The sequence below is a fragment of the Homalodisca vitripennis genome, chromosome 7 (genome assembly GCF_021130785.1).
Source record: "Homalodisca vitripennis isolate AUS2020 chromosome 7, UT_GWSS_2.1, whole genome shotgun sequence".
NCBI classification, from domain to species: domain Eukaryota; kingdom Metazoa; phylum Arthropoda; class Insecta; order Hemiptera; family Cicadellidae; genus Homalodisca; species Homalodisca vitripennis.
The window spans coordinates 136174460-136197722 of NC_060213.1; the positions used below are offsets into that span (position 1 = coordinate 136174460).

Sequence of the window (23263 nt, forward strand, 5' to 3'; positions counted from 1 at the left end):
TATCTGTATTTTTTATAACATTAGTTTCTATTTTAAAGTCCAAAAACAAATTTGACTTCCATTCATACAGTGTTTTTTACAATATCTTTGGAGGTTCAGGTCAGTTTTAGTAGAAACCCAGTGTATAATTCATTTCTCAATTTTTCAAATTCATTGGCACTATTTACATGTGATTTGTTTCAAAAGCTAAAACAATAAAATTTTCCTCAGTATCAAACATTTTCAAATGTTTTCAACTTCTGGAAATTTTTAGTCTCAAGTGTATTGAAGTTAGTTATATGATTGTATAGTTTAAACAAAAAAGACAGTATGCTGTAGATGGAGCTTATATTGGTCACTGTTACATGAATATTTATATTGATAGGGTGTGATTGGGTTCATATTTCTGTTTAAACACTATGCAGCCCATTAAACAGTATTGAATATTATTAGTACAATTTTATAATTATAATATTTTGTGTCAATAATTAAAAAAAGTATAAGGAATTGGTTTTATTATATTTTTACTAGTTGAGTTAATTATTGTTAACCACTCTAGTACAAGATGTGGCAGTGAAATGCTAATCACTACAGTACAAAATGTGCCAGTGAAATGCTAACCACTCCAGTACAAGATGTGCCAGTGAAATGCTAATCACTCCAGTACAAGATGTGGTAGTGAAATGCTAACCACTCCAGTACAAGTTGTGGCAGTGAAATGTTGACCACTCTGGTACAACATGTGGCAGTGAAATGCTAACCACTCCAGTACAAGATGTGCCAGTGAAATGCTAACCACTCCAGTACAAGATGTGCCAGTGAAATGCTAATTACTCCAGTACAAGATGTGCCAGTGAAATGCTAACCACTCCAGTACAAGATGTGGTAGTGAAATGCTAACCACTCCAGTACAAGTTGTGGCAGTGAAATGTTGACCACTCTGGTACAACATGTGGCAGTGAAATGCTAACCACTCTGGTACAACATGTGCCAGTGATATGCTAACCACTCCAGTACAAGATGTGACCGCAACTAAGTCTAAATCAGTGGAGAGACTTCCATGTGATGGCCAGATGAGCAGATTCTGCCATCAGATGTTTGCCATGTGGAGGTACACAAATCTCCAGTCCAGCTGGTTTAGATATGTGTGTGTGGTCCGAGTCCTTTGATGTTTCTTGGCCGACAACTTCTGCAGTGGTGTTATTGGGCCTTGCTTCACCTCCTGGGCAGGTTAATTTTCTTTAGGGCGAAGGAAAATAACCTTAGTTTAACTCTGCAGCAGGATCAAACAGGCAACATCTTGCTACTTCCTGATGTGAATCAGCTGGACACAAGTTTAGCCTACTAATTCAACAGAGATATTTGTTATCAAAAGAACGTGTTTTTACTTTCTATTAAGAAATCAGTTTTAGAGCAAAATAGCTGATAATTTGGCCAAAGAGGATTTAAGGATATGGGCGGTGTCTTACTCATGTTGATTTTAAGAGCTGAAGAAAAAATCAGGAGTTTGCTTTCATATTTTAATTAATTTTAGAGTTAATAATTAGTTTATTTAGTGAAATTGCAGACAAACCCAATAGGGTTTTTGCATTTTTGAATACAATTATTTGTAATCGTTGTTATTTCAATGAATAAATAAAAAAAATATATTTAAAGATTCTAGAGTTACTAAGAAATTGTGATGAGGATATACTTCATGGTGTAAGAAACTTTGCAAAAAAATTTAACAAGAATATATTGAAGGATATTTAAATGTACATTCAGAGAAGAATGTAAGTATAACATGCCTTTTGGAATGCTTTGAAGTATTTAAAACTGACTAGAAGAATGCTTATAAAAGTAGGAGTGTGGTGTGATAACCTGTCCTAGATCGATTCTCTTCAAGTTATGGGAGAGTCAGGATTGGTTTAAATACTATTAAGCATAGCTGTAACAGAAGATACAACGGATTGTAAGGGTTGTATTGTGTGAAACACCTCAAATATTTAATAAATTCGTTCGATTCCTCTTCCTCCACAGTGAGTACAAAAATAATTGTCAAGTGAATACGTTTCTGTTTTGCTGTCCAACTTAAAACATTGATTTAAATTGTTGCTACATTGAAGTATTTCCCAAGGCTTTTTCTTCTATTGCAAGCAATTTTACCACTTTGTGGGTATGATAAGAAAAGAAATTGTTTAGAAATTCCATTAGAATTGTATCTTTACTCACCTGCACTGCCAAGAGCTACTCTATACCAAGTAAACTTAAGTAGTTTTAAAACTACAGCACACGCACTATGGTGTCTGCCTCAGTCAATGTTTTAAGGGTCATTTTCCACACAAAAAACATCTTAAGAAACTGAGTTTTCAAGTTAATTAGCTCGTATATATCGGTGCATAATATTGTCAATGACAGAGCTGTAAAGAGATTTTCTGAAACCGATGAGAGAGAATTATGACAAATTTTACTCATAAGTTATTCATGTTGAATAAAGTTAATGTCAGAGTTGGATGTACAACATCCAATCTGATGACTAAGAATAAATCACAGTGACACAGTTAGAGAGAGGGTTGGTTGGACTTTGTATGAATTGTTAGCAAACACTTAATCAATATGTCATACATGTAAGATTATACCATCTTATATACTCAAAATTAAAATGATTATTATCTTTATTAGATGATTTTTCATATTTGAGGTACGTTTACTGAAAATCTTTACTGTGAATGTGACATTAATGATGTTTTATACATGCTTCTTTTGGCCAGCTGTTGCATTGCAGCCTATGTTCTTGTACATTTCATAATGCTTTTTTTTTGTTGCTATGTCAACAACAGATATATGCACAGAATTATTGGGTCTACTATCAAAATAATATTCATATCCTCTCTGTTTACATACCAGGAATTGTATTTCTCTTTTTTCACGTTAACAGAGAGTTGCGGAGGACATAAATTCAGGTGTCAATTTGTGTTTACAAAGTTACAGGTTTTATCTTCTATATGAATTTTTACATGTAAGAAACATGCAGACGAACTGGAAATTAATATTTTTAGGACCGGTGTTTATTATTGAGCCTTGTTTCTTTTGTTGTTGTAAGTAATACTTTCTTAAAGGTTTCTTGGCTACATACAGGGACACCACTTGGTGTAATGCTGGCACCACTAAACTTGGTATAATGGTGGCACCACTTGGTATAATGGTGGCACATACCATCATTTTGGGCTTGTGAAATCTAATTAAGAGAAGGGAGTTTTTTTATTTGCAAAAGATTTGAGTTTTTTGAGCATTTTTCTTATAAGAGAATAAAAATATACTTAAGCCCTTGTTTAGCATATATAGGTAGCGTAGTTTTGAAAAAAATGTTAAATTTAATTTTCCCATAAAATTTCGATAAAGTTGTTTTGTATATATTTGTAAGACAAGTAGTTTTCTACTATGTATAAAATTACAAAAATGTTAATAGTCATTTTGTATATGTTTGAAAGAATTTGATACAGCATATTTCCACCAAATTTAGCAAGTAGTTTCTGAAAATTTTAATATTCAATGTCAGTTTTTCTTTTTAATTGTCATTAAGCCCCTTAAATAGTTAAACATCTGCGTAGAAAACTAAACAAAATGTTTAATATGTGTGAGGAAGTACCTTGTACTACATTTGGGCACAATTAGTTCTGTGATAGTAAACTGATAATACTACACAATAGCTATATTAGGTTTAATTTCATTTTAACTATTCTTATTTAAACTATTGAAACACAAATAATTCCCATTGTCTTTTATAAACTGCGAGTTTTTTATGCATACTTTATAACCCAGTTTATTCTTGCCCTAGTTGAGACAATGGACGAGATTGACAAAAGTAATTGTTTCCGGATGATAGTTATGTGGGTTGCTCACTCACACACATGAAAAACTTTGTTTGAGAACAAAGCACTTAACAGTTTGAAATGTTGCATATTACTTTGTTACTTTGAGATAAAACGTATCATCCTATTTCATTCTATACCACTGTGTAACATTGTTCCAACTAGTCGATACATTCTCTGACATTATTCCCGCCAGTCGATACATTCTCTGGCATTGTTCCCACCAGTTTATACATTCTCTGGCATTGTTCCCGCCAGTCGATGTCATTCTCTGGCATTGTTCCTGCCAGTCGATATCATTCTCTGGCATCGTTCCCACCAGTCTATACATTTTCTGGCATTGCTCCCACCAGTCGTTATCATTCTCTGGCATTGTTCTCACCAGTCGATACATTCTCTGGCATCGTTCCCACCAGTCGATACTTTCTCTGGCATTGTTCCTGCCAGTCGATATCATTCTCTGGCATTGCTCCCGCCAGTCATTATCATTCTCTGGCATTGTTCCCACCATTGTATATCATTCTCTTGTATTGTTCCCACCATTGGATATCATTCTCTAGCATTGCTCCTGCCAGTTGATATCAATTCTCTGGCATTGTCCCTGCCATTGGATATCATTCTCTGGCATTATTCCCGCCATTATATATCATTCTCTGGCATTGTTCCCACCATTGTATATCATTCTCTTGTATTGTTCCCACCATTGGATATCATTCTCTGGCATTGCTCCTGCCAGTTGATATCAATTCTCTGGTATAGTCCCTGCCATTGGATATCATTTTCTGGCATTATTCCCGCCATTATACATCATTCTCTGGCATTGTTCCCACCAGTCAATCCCAGTCTCTGGTATTGTTCCCACTAGTCAATATTATTCTCTGGCATTGTTCCCACCATCGGATATCATTCTCTGGCATTGTTCACACCTGTCAATACCATTCTCTGGTATTGTTCCCACTAGTCAATATTATTCTCTGGCATTGTTACCACAGAGCTATATACAAATACAGGGAACCTATTATTCAACATGAAGTTCAAACAATTCAAGAATTGTTAAGTAAACACCAGATGTAATGTTACCAGTATGTTTTATATGGTGTGAAGTCTTCTTGCTATGATTCGTTTTACTAAACAGCCATCATCAAAGCACAGGTAACACTTTGAAACCAAATGAGAGATAATTAGTATAGTAAAACATAACACATAAAATGTTTGTGTACATTGAAACCCCAAGGTGTCCAGAGATCACTATATACATGTTTTTAATTTAATAAATCTTGCAATGATAAATTTTTATTTCATTGTTTGCAAATGAGAGAGCACAGCAAGGCATGTGAGGTTAGGAGTATCAACCCTCTAAGTGCTGTTGTCGCACTGTGGTATCTTTTTGTTTTGTCTTGTTACAAATGAACATTCCAGTCAATATTTGTGTTTTCTGTCAAGTAAAACATAGTAAAGACTTCTTGGAATATTATGAGAAGTACGAGAAATACAAGCCATAGTGTTGTGTGTCAGCTGACTGTCAAATTTGTAGTTTGTTCAATAAGCTTTGTTACAACATTTAATCTTATACAGAATAAAATTTGAGATGTAGTGTATATATTGAAATTTGTATTTTTACAGTAGGCCTATATTATAACAAATTATACCTCATCAATTAAAATAAAAAAATATTTTTACTCTGTAAGTGAAAAAAACCATCTTTATTAAATAACAAATATTAGGCATTTAGCTTTTCTGGAAAAAAACTTGTATAATGCATGACATTTTAACTCATTTTTGTATTTAAAGCATAATAAAACATTTTTTTAACATGTCATACTACGCTTGAAAATGGGCCAACACTTTATTTAAATAGTACTTGTAGGGTTATGAACGTGGCAAATAATTGTGTTGTCTGTCTGTCCATCTGCGATTTTTCTTGGTTTAAGGAAGAACTCTTGATTTTGGGGTCAAAAGGTCAAAATGATATAGGTAAAAAGAAGTAAAATTGTAATATTTTTTCATTTGCCTTATGGGTAACCATTACGGCAATGAGAGAGCAAATTTGTAAACAAACTAGTATACTGTGGAAGTTAATCATATAACATTAACTGGATGGTGGTGTTTACTAACACATGCGATACAGTTACTTTATTCGATTGGTTCTTTTCCGGTTCGGAAAAGACTTTTGTTACGTTCTGTCGGGTCATTCGATACTCTGTTGTTTCGGAATATTCTTAATGTGAATGTTTTTAATAGTAACAAAACCAACGTGAGGTATTGTGTGACAACCTCATGTTATACAATCAGCTCCTGTCTGACTAGTTTTATTTATACACAGTAGTACCCACCCATCTCTGAGCAGTCTGGCCTTGGGATGTGTGACAACTTCATGTTATACAATCGGCTCCTGTCTGACTAGTTTTATTTATACACAGTAGTACCCACCCATCTCTGAGCAGTCTGGCCTTGGGATGTGTGACAACCTCATGTTATACAATCAGCTCCTGTCTGACTAGTTTTATTTATCCACAGTAGTACCCACCCATCTCTGAGCAGTCTGGCCTTGGGATGTGTGACAACCTCATGTTATACAATCGGCTCCTGTCTGACTAGTTTTATTTATACACAGTAGTACCCACCCATCTCTGAGCAGTCTGGCCTTGGGATGTGTGACAACATCATGTTATACAATCAGCTCCTGTCTGACTAGTTTTATTTATACACAGTAGTACCCACCCATCTCTGAGCAGTCTGGCCTTGGGATGTGTGACAACCTCATGTTATACAATCAGCTCCTGTCTGACTAGTTTTATTTATACACAGTAGTACCCACCCATCTCTGAGCAGTCTGGCCTTGGGATGTGTGACAACCTCATGTTATACAATCAGCTCCTGTCTGACTAGTTTTATTTATCCATAGTAGTACCCACCCATCTCTGAGCAGTCTGGCCTTGGGATGTGTGACAACCTCATGTTATACAATCAGCTCCTGTCTGACTAGTTTTATTTATCTACAGTAGTACCCACCCATCTCTGAGCAGTCTGGCCTTGGGATGTGTGACAACCTCATGTTATACAATCAGCTCCTGTCTGACTAGTTTTATTTATCCACAGTAGTACCCACCCATCTCTGAGCAGTCTGGCCTTGGGATGTGTGACAACCTCATGTTATACAATCAGCTCCTGTCTGACTAGTTTTATTTATACACAGTAGTACCCACCCATCTCTGAGCAGTCTGGCCTTGGGATTTTTTTTTTCACGGTGATTCTTCACCCAGGGTTTTCTTCACTTATAATGTCTTGCATTATAGTATCACTCCTGTTTGTCCATAGGAGCCGGGAATCAATTTGCACAGTACACGTAAACAACTTGGTTTTTCTTAAAATCAATATACGAATGTTTTCCTAAAAAGCAGCTTTAAAAAAAAAATACAATGTTGTGTCTCAAATGTATCTCTAATTATTCTGTTGTTACTATGAACAGATACAAACAAAATTCTCACATAATTTAGATTCAAAAAGTTATAAAATTCAATTTTTACTGAAAAAATACGAATGATTTTGGATATTAAAGGCCACAGTGCTGGTGTATTCGTGTGAATACTACAATGAAGCCTGTAGAAGATTATACGCAAAGTCAATAGATTTCCACTTAATGATATTTAATTTGGTTGACGAATTCAGTGCAATTCCATAAATGATCCAATGGCAAAATCTTCATTTTTGGATTACAATAAAATTAGGAACTTTTGGGGCATTTCTTTTGGTACGTTATAATATTTATTTGTTGTTTGCCAAATGCACACATGTTGGAACTGATTAATCCACATGAACAGTTATATTTTGTAAGTGAAATGCTAACTTGACAATATTTAATGTGGGGTATGTATGAGCAAATGTGAGGAAACTATGCTAAACAGTAATGGGTTTAAATTGCCTTGAAAACTTCTGATAATCTATTTCGATAATCTCCTGAACAGTTAGTTCTCCATCACATCTTACTATTCTTTGTAATAATTATTTTATATTACAATTAATTTAACACAGTAGTGATAAAAAAGCACTCAATTTAATAATCTGCCCTACAATAACCAGTGTACAAAATCATAAATAGGCATGACTTAATAAGGTTGTTATGTTGTAATTCAAAGGGGTAGGCGCTGAACCCCCCACTAGCATAATTAATGTGTGAGGTAATCAAATTATTTGTAACCTTTATGTGTAATTAGCATTTAGTAACTTTTGAAATAACAACATTCAGTAGGCCCTGGAGGTTATTTTAACTAAACAAATTTTCTTTTGAGTTTCATCTCTGTTTCAACTAAAAAGAACTTAACAGATATAAATTTCAGTATTATTTACTAACTGATGTAAGTGATGTACACATCATATGTGAGTATACTTCAGATTAGATTTTCTTATTTTTAACCCAATTTTAAGGTTGAATTTGCAAAAATATTGTGTATATATGTTGTAAAATGTAACCCTCCAAAATGTTACACTTACAAACATTTAATTAAAAGCTGGTAACGCCCAGATATCGAATAGCGTAACACAAAGTCAATGAATAGTAAAAACCATTTTATGGTATATAATACTTTTAAATCAACAATTAAATATAATTGTATAGAAAGTTACTATTTGAAAAGTAATAAAAAAAAAAAAAAACAAGTATATTACACTCCATGTAGTAATATTTCATACCTGTTATTGTTTTTTTATAGAAAACAGCTGTTTTAGTAAATAAGACTCAGTTAATTTTAAAAATCAGTGATACAATCAATGTATTGGTTTTCAAATCAACAATTAATTTGAAATCATTATTACATTTTTTTTTTAATTAACTGCCTTACATTTTTATGATGATCATTAGAATATGTTATCTAGAAGATAATTTACAGGAAATATCTGAAGTTATAACCTAATTTATAAGCCTGATACTGAAAACTTGTGTCAAATATTAGCTTGAGTATGTTTTCTTCTTGTATGATTTTTAGCTGTGAAAAAGTATATAACATAAAATGTGTCTAAGGTAATTTTCCAGATTTGTAGTATGAACATCTTTGTATCTTTCTTCTGCAATATTAGCAATTTTAAAGGTAATGATTTGCAAGTTGAACTAACAGTCTAAGCAATTCCATCAGTATTAACTTGCAGCTGTATCCAGAGTAAAGTTTAATCAGCTGTTCCCCAGAGATAGCTATGTAGTTGTAAGATAGTGGAGTGTACAGTACAAGAAGTAAACCACCTGGACATTTTATCTCCATAGAAGATAAAGTGTTTTTATAAATAACAGAAGGTTATTTGTACTGAGAGCTATTGATATCATTCATTTCTCCTCAAGGAAAGGTTGCCAACTTCACCTACTGCTGTATTATTCATCAGTTAGTTTCTTGGAATTCAGTGATCTACATGGACATTGGAGATTTATCAGGTTACATATTGCTGCAACATATTTTATAAAACAGATCCCAAAAGGGTTAGGATATCTACCTTAAATATTTGTTGTAAGTATAGTTTTTTAGAATTTTAATTTTAAAATTGTACCTATAATTAAATAGGTGTTTGTATTTTATAGAATTTGAATAAACTGCTGTGATTCTGTCGGCTCGTCAAAAACTAAATTGGTTAACAATTGTTCCATTTCCTATCAAACTAGAAAGGGAGGGGGGGGAGGAAGAAAAATGGAAAATACCAACAACATTATCTATATATATAAAAATGAATGTTTGTATGTTTGTCCTTTATGGAATCGTGAACTATTGGACCGATCATGATGAAAATTTGTACGTATATGTATTTTTCCACGTATATGTATTTTTCCACGGAGAAGGTTTATAAGCTATGCCCATCCCTTTCCCGATTCAGGATTCCGCCCCACTGGTTACAGAAATACCCATAAGAAATGCATTGCAGCAAACATATGTTAACGTCTTTTCAAATTTTTAATCAGCTGTTCTTTGTAAACATATATTACACTTATAGTTTTAAAGCATAGAGTAAGCTTAAGAGAAACGACAAATTTTGTTTAAACTGTTTTTGCAATCACTGTTAAACATAGACTTTACTATCCAGATAATACAATTCAAATTTGACGTAAAAATTCACCTTTAACTGCAATATTTATTTAATATAAACCATGCTCATGCTTGATCAGAAGAGTAATGCAGATATCATAATTACTATCTTAAGTTGGCTACAAATATAAAGAATGTTATAAAATCAACCTTAGTTGTTTTTTTTGACAGAAGTATGGTTCTCAAAACTCCGTGTGTACATATTCTCTCGATCGAGGACAACAAAGCAAGCTCAATCGTGGCATCGGAGAGATAACTAATTTAATCTAAAATTTATTATAGTAAAAAAAAAAAATTTACTAAGTAATATAAGGACTTCGGTTCTTAAGATTTGCGTGCGAAGGCGTGGGTAACAGCTAGATAGAGGCAGGAATATGGTACATACCTTCATAATACGCCCAAGAGGCTCACGATGGAACGACTATCAATTATCTCAGCAATGTTTAGAATGTGATAGAAAAAGAATAAGTGAATATACTGTACTGTTTTCAACGGGAAATTGCATGCGAAGCCGCGGGCAACTTTTGCAAAAAATTATTGAAATGCGCAGCAAAGCGCGCCGGGCCCGCTAGTGAGTTTATATGTCTGGTTACAATTTAGGCCCTGTTTGAAATTCTATAACCGTTTATAAAGTTTGGATAGCTTCAAAATCCAAAAACAAAATTTAGTGTCCTATTTATCGTATGTTGTATGTTATAATAATTTAAAGTAAGTAAGTATGTTAAGAATTTATTTCTTAAACACGTACATGCAATGAATAAAGTCAAATTTTAGATAAAATAATTTAAACTAAAATTGTAAAGGCAATCAAGACAATTTCTCTTGGCTCTTTAAGTATCAAACTGGAGATGCGTTATTAGTTTTCAAAGTTAATTTGTACGACTCTTAAATGGTTGGAATGTTATTATAATCCTAGTTTCTTTTCAAAAGTGTAAAAAAGCACATCATCATGAAACTTTACAAGTTTTAAAAAATTATACAGGTTTTGTATTGGTACCAAATAAATAAAAACCAAATAAATTTCAAATTTCATTTAAAATTTGGATTTAGTTCGGTAGTAGTCATTTGCAAATTATCATACTTTTGTTCAACACCCATCTGGACACCTTACTAGACATTAAAACTTGTAGGAACAATAATTGTCGTAAATGACCAAGAATTTTTAATTTTACGTTTGGTCTATGAGGCATAACAGCTCTGGTACAGCCATTCTTTTTAAGCTTTTCAGCTGCCATCTTAGTTGATAGTTAACAAGGCATGTGTAAGTACCATTTCCATACCAAGCATATTTTGAATCAATTATGGCAATTAATAATACTTATTCTCATCGCTGCTGTATTATTTTATACTTCTCAAAACATTGTCTATCTTCTAACCTTATGCGATATTCAAAAATTGTGGAACAAACTTTGTTCTACAATGTATAATAACGGAGGTGTAACAATTTACTTTTGAAAATTTGAATGGCTGTTACCTTAAAGCTTTTAGATGATATTGAAAAACATGGAAAAATAATACTTAGTTGTTTTAATCATGAAATGTTAATGAATAGTTTTATTTTTTATCTATCCTATATAATAATAATAAAAGGCCTTTCAGAAGTGTGAACAACTGTTTGACCGTTATCTTGAAACATTTTGTTGGTTGATAATGGCTAATGTACCTGATAGCTACAGTACTATCTTTCTACCAAGTTTAGTGTCAATCATTTAAAAATCACAGGAGTTTGTTTTTACAAGTTTGTGTTATATTGCATAGACACTGACACATAATATGTATACATGAAGATTTTTTTGCGTTTGGGGGTTGGTAATTGGTAATTGGTGAAAAAACAGATGATCGTGTGAAAACTTTCATTATGAGAGCGATCGCTACATCAAGATTTCCATCCGCTGTATTTGATCTTTTTATGAATAGACGGGCAAATGAAGTTATTAAAGCATACATAAGTACTATATCTGTTCCATGTTTAGTTTGAATGAAATAAAAACATTATGATGGTATTTATCATGTTCACATGTATAGCTGCTATGTTATTGTATGGTTTTGAAATTTGTACAACTACCATATTGAAACATAAATAGGTATGAAAAATCATATAAGAATAAGATTGTCGTAAGTGACACGAAAATTCTGACGCTTTTGCTTTTTTATTTCTAAATACTTTACATTTCTTTTTGAAATTTTATAAATGCAGAGAAATATGTAATTAGATTTGTTTGTAGTTTTATGTTGTATAAGCCCATACATACAGTACATTTTGTATATTTTCTTTTGTGTTATAGTGGTTTTGAGTTTTGAAGTCCGTAATTGAGGAAAATGCCAAAAATCTTCCAAAAATGTTATTATTAAGGTTATTGCAGTAGACAGATATAATTACGAAATCTAGCTAAAATTATTTACACAGTGACAATACATTAGTTAATTAATAACACAAATTATGACAGAACGTACGATTTATGACAGAAAATAATGTCAAATTGTTAGGTAATGATTTATTAATCTCTCATCTGGACTAACATGACTACTACTTGCATTACTTAATCTACGAAACGGTAACTCTTAATTATTTCTGGTGGGTCACAGTAATAAGAACATTACTGTAAGATATTGTACATTAACGGAAAGCAGACCACATGTACTTTGAATGTATAAAACCACTCTAAGTTTTCATAGTGAGTAAACAATTCTGCTCACGTTTGGTAAAAATTACGAGTAAAAGACGAGTTATTATGATATTATAGACACCATTAAAGTGTTATGATTATGTAATTATTGTGGCAGGGTAAACTAAATGTGTACATGAGTTTTTGCACGTGCGTGCACGTTTTGTTTATTTTGGAATGCACAGTTGGACAAGTGCAGGTTTAGTTGTGAGAGAGAAGGAGAGAGTAAGCAGTCTGAGAGTGAGTGCCCTTTCATAGGACCTGAGACAATATTGACCTTGACGCCCTTCCATATGACCTGAGACAATGTTGACCTTGACACTCCTGGCGCAGGTGACTTATCTCTTCTGCTTCAAGGTGAGCTTTCTGTTAAGTGCTGCCCTGCCCATCTGTTACAGCTCCCTGTAATTGCTGCCTTACTTCATGTCACTTTGGTTTTCAGCCTGTGAGTTGAAATAAATTTGATGTGATAATGGTAGTACGCTTGTTTGTCTTTCAAGATCGTGGACATGGAGGCTGGGTGGCCTCCATCAGACAGACCACTTATTTACATTCTTGAACACATTCTTCATTGTTTTATTGAAGATTTGGGCAAGTTTTGTTTTCATATTCTTCATCTCTCGGAAGGTGAGACGCTTTTAATCACACTCACAGAATATTTGTAAATTTATGACAAACCTGCTGATTGATCCTTTATAAATAGGTTTAAGGGAGTGTGTTGGCAGAAAAGCGTTCTTTTGGCAAATTCCAGTATGAGTGGTACTTGCCATTTCAAATAGTTGTGGAAGGGAGGGAGTGTAAATGGGAAGGAGGAGTGGTCTGGTAGGGCTGAACTGATATAATACTGCAAAAAATTCCAGGTCTATTGGGAAGGAGGAGTGGTTTGGTAGGGGTTGGACTGAAATAGTACTGCAAAAAAGCTTCAGGTGTATTGGGAAGGAGGAGTGGTCTGGTAGGGGTTGGACTGAAATAGTACTGCAAAAAAGCTTTAGGTCTGTTGGGAAGGAGGAGTGGTCTGGTAGGGGTTGGACTGATATAGTACTGCAAAAAAGCTTCAGGTTTATTGGGAAGGAAGAGTGGTCTGGTAGTGGTTGGACTGAAATAGTACTGCAAAAAAGCTTTAGGTGTATTGGGAAGGAGGAGTGGTCTGGTAGGGGTTGGACTGAAATAGTACTGCAAAAAATTCCAGGTCTGTTGGGAAGAAGGAGTGGTCTGGTAGGGGTTGGACTGATATAGTACTGTAACACAGCTCCAGGTGTATTGGTGTTCTGATGGTCTCTGTCTTCTCTCAGTAGGCATTGATTGTTTGGTTGTTTAGCTTACTGGATCAGTTGCAAACTTTAGCTGACCCAGGTACAATTTTTGAAAGCGGACATCAATGAAGGATTGTTGTACAGTTGGATAAATGATTTGTGTATACCATTTTGTATTCATGTGGTTTTGATATACCTTTGTTACTACCGATACGTAAATTTTACGTAGCATGTTTATTTTTGTGTTTTAGGTTATGTAAAGGTTTATTTTCATGCCTATGTATTGTGTTTGTGTATATTCTTGCCTTTGTACTTACTTAAGGAAGATGCGTGTGTCTAAGCATGTGTGCGTGTGTGTAATGCGTGCTTGTGTGATACATGGTGTCTTCCTAACTTTATCTTCATATCTACAATGCCATAGAAACTCATCCCTTCCAAAAAGCCTACAAATTGTCTACTAACTCCAAGACTTTTATTTACCAAAACACAACCTAAAATAGTTTTAGTTACTTATTTTACCATACACACTTATACGTAAAATATACGTATTTTTTATCAAGCAATACTACCGCTACGTAAAATTGACGCACGGCCTAAATAAAAATCAATATTGAGATAAGAAAAAGAACTACACACATCCTTACACTTCGGAGGACGAACGACCATTGATCAGTAGAAGCACTGCCCAAAGCTTAAACCGGAAGGTTGGGGGGGAGAGTAGGTGTGACTATAAACATGACGCATATACGTAAAACTTGCGCACGGTAGTGTTCTAGGGTTAATGCATTGTTGTAAATATCTTTGGTATATATGAAATTAAAATTGTATACCAGCCTTTATTTTGGAATTTTGTAGTACCAAGGGCAGAATATTAGCTAGGTTAATTCCAAGCCTAATAGATTTTCAACTTTTTCTTTGGTATAAATGTCTACAAATTTAAATTCAAATGATTTATTTGCACCTAACACTCTTATACAAATGTCACAAAGCAACCACAAGTGTGGTGCACATCATTATTACATTGTAAAAATTAAAAAATAATTTTTATTTATAATATCATATAATTATATAACATGTGTGTTAGATATTCAAATGCAATTGTTTATATATTCATATAATATGGAACAAACATATATTGGAGTTTGATTGAAATTATCAACTAACATATTATTAACACTATAGTAGGCGTTTTCCAAAAGCAATTCTTTGTTGATAGCTTCATGATAACCCTACAAGTGCAGCTCTATGCATTTTACACTCCCAGGTATGGTAATTACTGCAAGAACAATGACAATTGGAATGGAAATCAATGTGATTTTTTTTAGATATTATTTCACACCTTGAAATCAGTACGACGCCTCACTCTGGTTTTAGTGTTGGACCTGTCATTGTTTTGATGTTACCTTGGGGCAATCGTCACAATTAGGACATCAGTACCTGCCGATAAGGATTTGTTTTTGCTGATAACAACATGCCTCACTCTGTTTTTAATGTTGGACTTTTCAGTGTTTTGATGTAACCTTGGAGCAATCACCACAATCAGTAAATACTTCAGTGAGTGTGTGATAACTCGCCAAAACACAAACAGTGAGATATAGGCCACAATGTGAAATTGTTGAGTAATGTGTATGTATTTCTAAACTTTTCAAACTGTTTTGAACTCACTTGAAATAAAAACTGTTTCATTTTTTATTTGAGCTAGTATTGTTTGTAATTTTGTCACCCTTCAACTTAACCAACACCTTAACACACTTGACCTACTTATTGTTCTATAAATAAGCCTATTGTTTTTCTGAAAAACAACTTTGTACCTGCAGTTCTTGTTAACCCTGGAAATCGTGGTAATTTTTTCTGAAATGCCAGGTGATTTTCTCCGCTATTGCTAGCTATTTATTTCAAAATTCATTTTAAATATGTCATTTTTTTCTTTAAGTAGTATTGAAGTGATTTTTTAGCTTAAGAAATAGATTTTAACAGTGTTTGTCTCTTACCAGATAAGTGTAAAAATTATTTTTTTCTTCGAAAGAGTATAGCATTTTTTTCAAAGTTTTTAGTTACCTGAAGGATGTATAAAATCTGAAAATCAATAGTCCAAGATAGCCAAAATGCAGTAAATATTGTGAACTTTTTGGGTCAGTAATAAATTGAAATAATGGATAGAGTAAAAACTATGACTTAATTCCTCGGCCTCATATATGTGTCCTGCCTCTAACTAGTATGCCCTCTTAAATTAAGCAAACATAAATATTTCATTTGTATATATTTAAATTTTAATTCCACCAAAATCCAAATTACACTTCCCATGACTATGCTTTTTTCCTGTTCTTTGTATATCAGGAACTTAAAGGGATTGAAGATTTAATTAAATGCCGAACGTGAAACTACTGTGCGTAAACGATTTTTCAATTATTTTATACATTTTGATGAATACAGTACCGGTAACCAATTGGTAGGAGTATTCAGTAACCACATGAATATTTCTTCAATACTGTACCAACTTACCGTTGCTGTGCTTAATATGTTACTCGCATGTATATTTTAATTAAAGGGAACACAAAAAACAGAGCCGGTAAGATGTCATAAAATCTACACTTGTATTTGGAGAAATGAATGTTTGGAATCTCAGTGCCAATTGATGCTGTAGGACTAGCAGCACGTGTGGGCTGGGCGGTGGTATTGTATCACGTGTTTATGTGAGTGTCCATGGCCCGGGAGGATGGGTGCAGTTAGTATTGTCCATTGTGTGTTGTCGTCCATCAGTAGTTCCTGCGATTTGCACATGGCCGAGTAACGCTGACATTGTCATTGTTCAATACAAATTCACATTGTCAATTGAAAACAGGTACTTGTCAAAGCTGTGATAAGAATGAGCTTGTATTGTTGTCTTTTTGCGTATTCAATAATTCCACAGCGATCTGTCTGAATTTGAAGACAAAAAGGAATTGCAATGAAATGGACTTTCTTTCTTTAACAGGAAGAAGTCTGTATGACTAGAAGTGTTTGAAATGCTTTAAAAAAATCAGATTTCTTCTATCTATGACCAGAAGGTCATAGATAGCAGAAGCTTCCAGAGCACTTGAAAATTGAAAACCAAATGAAAAAGATATTATGGAAACAGATGCATGACAACGTTTTCAATACCCTAACGAATTATTGTCATAAATAGTACATGGAAACTGATTTGTTCATTTATTTAGTGTTAATAAATTGACAACGTAGTGTTAATAAATTGATTGTTAATGTTGAGTACTGACTAAAATTTGTTTACTTCCATGGCTGTTATCCTGCATAAATAATGGCTTTTTTAAATTGTGGTCATAAGTAATTAAAATAATAGTATATTCTAAATTTGTGACCATTTTACAGTTAATGGTCACAAAAATTTTTTTTTTGTGGGTGTCTTTGTCAAGATTTATTAGATATAGGACCCCTACCTTTTAAGGTAACATATAATTAGATACAGTAGGTAATAAACGGAAACCTTTATTACTGAATACAAACTAATCAGATTCCAAAGAAAGCACATTGTGTTATATTTGTTAAATATTTCTAAAGTGTCCGCCATGTCTCATCTTGTAATCATCCAGAAAATAATAGTTCCGTTTGTTCTTTACAGTGCTTAATCCATGGGTGTTTATAAGGGGAGGTTCAATGGGCTATAGTCCTCCCTCCCCGAAATTTTGAAAGACAACCATTAAGATTACACACTGTAGTTTGGGTACAAGAATAGAAATACAATTTTATTATTACAACAACAAAAACAGCACATTATATTTCTGGTATTGGTTATAAAGAGTTATGAAAACAAAAATTTCAAGAACTTCATATTATGACAGTTTCTTGTTTAGTTGTGTATAATAAACTGTTGCTTTATATTGCTACGTAAAACAACTTAACATAGCAAAATGTCCACCAATATAACACAAGGGGTGCAAACAATATTGTAACAAAAAAACTGACTTCCAAACAATATTCATTAGCAACATTATCTCTTGAACCAAAATTATGGAATGTACTGCCGGATAGATTAAGATCGCTGCCATTTGGTATTTTCAAAAATGATGAATTAAAAAATTATTGTTGATCTTAGGAAATATTTTTACCTGTATTGTAAAGGGCGTTTTGATTAATTAATTTGTTTTAATGGATTTTTTAATCTATTTAATGTATTGTTTCTTTTAAAGGTTTGGACGAACTGGAGGATTGCATTACTCCTGTGTACAGTAATGTGTTTTCAATGTGACAATGTATGACACACTGCCATGTAATCTTTACTAGTAATAAATGAGTACCATTGAGTTTGTTTTAAAGTAAAACACATTTATGACGTCTTGAAGCTCAACGAATTCGTGACTGAGGGAAGATTTCCAAGCCGCTATTTTTTGAGGGTGTTTTATACCTTCTAAACTACCCAGTGTATCGGCATCCTCTCATCAAAATAATTTCGTGTCTCATAAGCATTACGTTGTGGCTTTGCTCGTGTCTCATCAGCATTATTTTGTGTTGCAGGCTGAGGCACGGTTGGCGGCCAAACGTCAGGCTCGTGCAGAGGCCCGAGAGATCAGGATGCGAGAACTGGAGAGGATGCAGCGGGAGAGTGAGGATGGCGACAAGGTCCACGACATCTACTCGACTCCAGGTACGCATATACTGCCATTAGACGAGTCAGAACAGTTAACAGATCTTCAATTGAAACTCCTATACTGTGATTAATTTCTATTGGCTTACTGCTTTTCACGCTCAGTATGGGTTCTTGTCTCTCTCCAAGCCTAAACACATTCCTGTGCCTCATCGTAGTTAGCATCTGAGACAGTGCCATGTTTCTCGAGTAATATGTCGTACTTTTCTCTAAACCAGCTGGGAAATTAATTTCTTGCTATAATTTTAGTTCAACCACAAAAAGTACACCTAAAGAAACTGGCTTTTAGTATATATTCTGTCCATGTACATAAATTGATTTAATTTTGCATGTACCAGTGTTCAATTACACTAAGTATTGTAATACATCAAGCAAGTTTACATTATTCACTGTCATGGTTTGATCATTCCTTGGTTTGTGAAATGATACTTTCACTATAACTTGGACTGAGACACAAATCTGGTGTCTTGCGTAAATATTATTCATACAATTATACCTCCAAATTACACAAAAATCCAGAAGAATTTTGGACATGCCTCAAAAAATGTAATGTTGTCGGAAATAACAAGTAGAAGTATCCCACTCCTATTACATATTGAAGATATAAACAAGTGTTTTGTAGAAATGGGGTGTGGAAAAGAAGCAAGTGCAGAAAAAATTAATTTATTTAAAGGAAAACAGACGAGAGAGACTGGGCAATGATTTCATCTTTTCAACTGTAACAAGGAACGAAGTGAAATCAGCAATAAATTAAATTAAATCAAAAGCAGTCGGGAGTGATGAAATATCAATAGAAATGATGAAGGCTGTGAGTCCGTACGCCACAGGAGCCATTACAAATTTGATAAACAAGTCATTGATGGACAAGATTTTTCCTGAAAACTGGAAAACTAGTCTTGTACACCCTTTGTCCCTATAAATGTGTCGAAGAGTTAGGGTCCATATCGATATAACCCGCAATATCCAAGATTTTGGAGAATACTGTAATAAGACAAATCATCAATTATATGAAAAGAGAAAACATTTTGCCAACAACACAATCTGGTTTTATGGAAAACCACAGCACATTCACTGCTGTGGTAAACTTATTCAGTGATCTGATTGATGAAAGAAACCGAGAAAGATATAGCTCAGTTGTAATGCTTGACTATTCACAAGCATTTTCAATAAATCATGCACTGCTGATGGCCAAGATGCATTATTATGGATGGATTTGGCAAAGGTATAATCAATTGGGTGAAGCTGAGAGCTGAGACATCTGCAGTCTTGTTTAAACGCAGAGGTGTACCTCAGGGAAATTGTCTGGGCCCAATTTTTTTCAACATGTACCCGTTAGATTTTTCTTCATGTGTGCAAAACTCTGGAGTGCAAATGATTCACCATTACACTTGTCAAATGGGTCTGGAAACACTGTACAGGCATTTCTGATGATTAACTCTGATCTTGAGAGCGTCAGCCAGTGCTCGCATGAATGGTCTTGAGAGTGTCATCCAGTAGTCGCATGAATGGCCTCAAATTCAATGTGAGCAAGTACACTGTGATTCATCTTGCCCCACACGACCTGGTAGAGGCTCCAAGTGGCAGAGGTCTGAGAGTCACAATTGGTGGCAAGAGTTTGGGGTGTTTGTAACAGTGTCAAGACTCTCGGCTTGGTGCTGGATAGAAACCTTACGTTTTCTGACCATGTCACTTACACCATCCAGTGATTTTGGGCATTAATCTTAGGCATGTCTCCTTGGAAGAAGGGGAAGCCAGCTCTGTACCAGCCTCTTCAGTCAAAGCAGGCAGGGGGTGGCACACCCTTATGTCTAGGCTAACAACTGCCCTTAACACGTAGGGAGCCCCAGCAACTTCAGAAGTCACCTCCCGCAGTAGACTATAGATCTACCCTTGCACCCCAATATCTCAATATTTGCGGTTAGTGATGTACCGCTCCTGGACATCCATTAGGATGTCCAGATTTAACTAACACAAGTTTTTGCTTTACTCAGTGTTGGTTCAACTGGAAGGTATAAACCAGCCAGAAGTAAATCCTGGGAATATGATAAAAGTTAAATAAATTAATCCCAATTTTGTAGTTATTTTGGACACATTTTTTCATTCATTATCAACTTTAACGGTCCCTTAGCTTTTATTCAGAATTTTTCAAAAATATCTCATCTTCTAAACAATATTTCATAATTTTTTTATATTTTTTAATAAAAAATCTCTTATAAGGAATGTTTAATATTCTGTACTTTTAGTGCAGCAACATAGATTGCACTCACTAGTAATCCACTATCTTGTTAACCTTCAACCAGATAGCTTTATCAGTTCAGTTTACTGCAGCAATATTTTAATAACAGCCAGAAACATCTGATAACAGTCTTTTACTCTGCAATTTCACTTGGTATCATTTAGATCAATTCTAATAGTGTTCTGGTCACTACCAGAACAATGAACAAGACCAATGGGTTAAAAGTTGTTTCTGTACTATCCTTTAGTCTTGGTGGTTTTTTTTATAACCCCCTCTCCCTCTGCTACAAACCGTGAAAGTATAGCATTTTCTTCTAAGGCATGTTACAAATCTTTTATTACTTTTATTGTATTTGTTTTTGATACTGATCAAATTATAACAAAATTTACTTTTATTATTCAACTGAAATAATCAGGTACTCAATCAATTGTGTTTTTAATATATTTTACTACAACTCAAATTTAAATCTTGTGTTAGTATTTTAAAAAGTAAAAATAAACACAATTTAATGCTTTCTTCTTTTTAAACAAATTTTAATATGTAACACTGTGTCACCAAAGTTTTTTTTGTTTTATGTGTACAAAGTATTTTTTGCCAGTTTCTAGTGATATTTTTTAAGCCCAGTCTCCGAGACATTTAAGATTCAAGATCTTTATTGGCTATGAAAAAATTGAAATAAAAACTAATTTACTTACTACTAATTTAGTTACATTAACCAGATGTATTTTGTAACAGATCAAACATGTTGCACTTCATGTACTCGTCAACAGAGTAAAAAGCTTTTGTCTTAAGCCAAGTTGAAATCCATAATTTAAACTTATTAATTTTTTGGTAGTTCTCTTATAGCTAATGGTAGTTTATTGAATAATCTAGTTTGTTGGGAATTATAACAATTATAGGTCTGAGTTAGTCTTACTTGAGGAGCTACAAGATTATATAGAAACCTAGTGTTGTAATCATGTACTAACTCATGAGAGGTAAAGGTGTTGATATTTTCTCTGAAACTTTTCTGTAAAAATGTTTATATGCAGTACTGAATTAAAAGTTAAATAAATGCTATATTATAAAGAAATTGTTAAAACTGTGTATATTTTTCAGGGTGAACACTTACAAAAACATATTTACTACTACTAAACTCTTTGTGGTATGCAAAATATACTGATCTATCCAGCCATTGTTTAGTTAGACTTAATACCATTTGCCATTTTTGGGTGGAAGATTTAACTATTCTTCAACAATATCTTAACCTACTCCAGTTCAAATGAAATGTTAGCAAATTTTTCATGAATACAAGAGTGGATGAGATGGAGCTTAGAAAGTGAATACAAAAATTATAAATGAAAGCGCCAGCTATGAACAACATATTAAGTGAAGGCAACAGGATTTTCCCAACATTTGCCATTGTTCAGTGATATAAGAAATCAATAACACCATGTTTCGAGATCTGCAATCTGATCTCTTCTTCATGTGAATAACTAACCTAACACATAATTATAATCTAGTTTCAAAGTTTAAAATCATACCAGAGCATTGTGACACGCATAAGTCAGGAATCACAACCACCATGTTATGTGTCAACTTCACCAATTCTAAAACATGCACTTAATAAAAACAAGACACTAATTATTAAAACTGAACTACAGAATACAAGTCAAAATAGGTCTGGATTCCCCGACCAACCTCCTTATGCGTGTCACAACGCTCTTGTATGATTTGTTTATCTTAATCTAGATTATAATTATGTGTTGGATTAGTTATTCACTTGAAGAAGAGATCAGATTGCAAATCTCGAAACGTATTGTTACTGAATTTTTGTATCACTGAATGATGGCAAATGTCCAGAAAACTCCTGTTTCCTTCACAATCCTTCCATTGTCAGAAATAAACTTCAAACAAAGAAGTGATATTAAGGGTTTAGACATACCCAGCAAGGATCACGTCTGGCTGGCTGGTTTATACCTTCTACTTGAATCTTCCACTGGGCACAGCAAAAACCGATGTGTCACTTTAATCTGGGCAACCCTATGGATGTCCAGGAGTGGCACATCACTACCGCAAATGTTGAGATTCCGGGGGGACATGACTTTTGAGATTAGTGCCTTAATTCTTCCTCATGGATCTCGATAGGAGGCGACCCCTACCCCCTAACCTTACCCATCCTAAATATCCTGTCACTCCGGAAGCAGCGCTAAGGTTCTTACAGGTCTAAGTGCAATTTATAAGCTTCTTGTCCTAAGAGAACAGAAAAAAATAAAGGGGTTCAGATAGTATGTGCAGTTTCAAATTTTAAAACTTTGAATTATGTATATTATGAGTTGTAATGTATTTTTATCTGTATGGAAAGACTGCAGTTGTGTATCTTTGTAGATGCGGTGAACCGGTCAGTGCGAGCAGGGTCGGTAGCGACACCTCGCTCCTTGCTCTCGTCGAACAACAGCTACCACTCTTCACGCCGCAGTTCCGAGGACTCCCTGGAGGAGGTCAACAGTATGCGAGATGTGCGGGTCAGTAGCAGTATACAATATACGAGATACATAGTTTAGTACCCGTATACAACATACAAAACTTGTGGCTCAC

The 23263-nt window shown here is 34.0% G+C and overlaps 1 protein-coding gene across 2 annotated transcripts in view; it reads left to right on the forward strand.

Annotated features, from left to right (window-relative positions):
• Positions 1–23263, forward strand: part of LOC124366384 (leucine-rich repeat flightless-interacting protein 2) — an 80073-nt gene that overhangs the window by 37896 nt on the left and 18914 nt on the right. For both annotated transcript variants that reach the window (XM_046822900.1, XM_046822902.1), the window contains exons 3-4: positions 18321–18450; positions 23054–23190. In XM_046822900.1, the coding sequence (XP_046678856.1) occupies positions 18321–18450; positions 23054–23190 (267 nt within the window). The remainder of the gene's footprint in view (positions 1–18320; positions 18451–23053; positions 23191–23263) is intronic.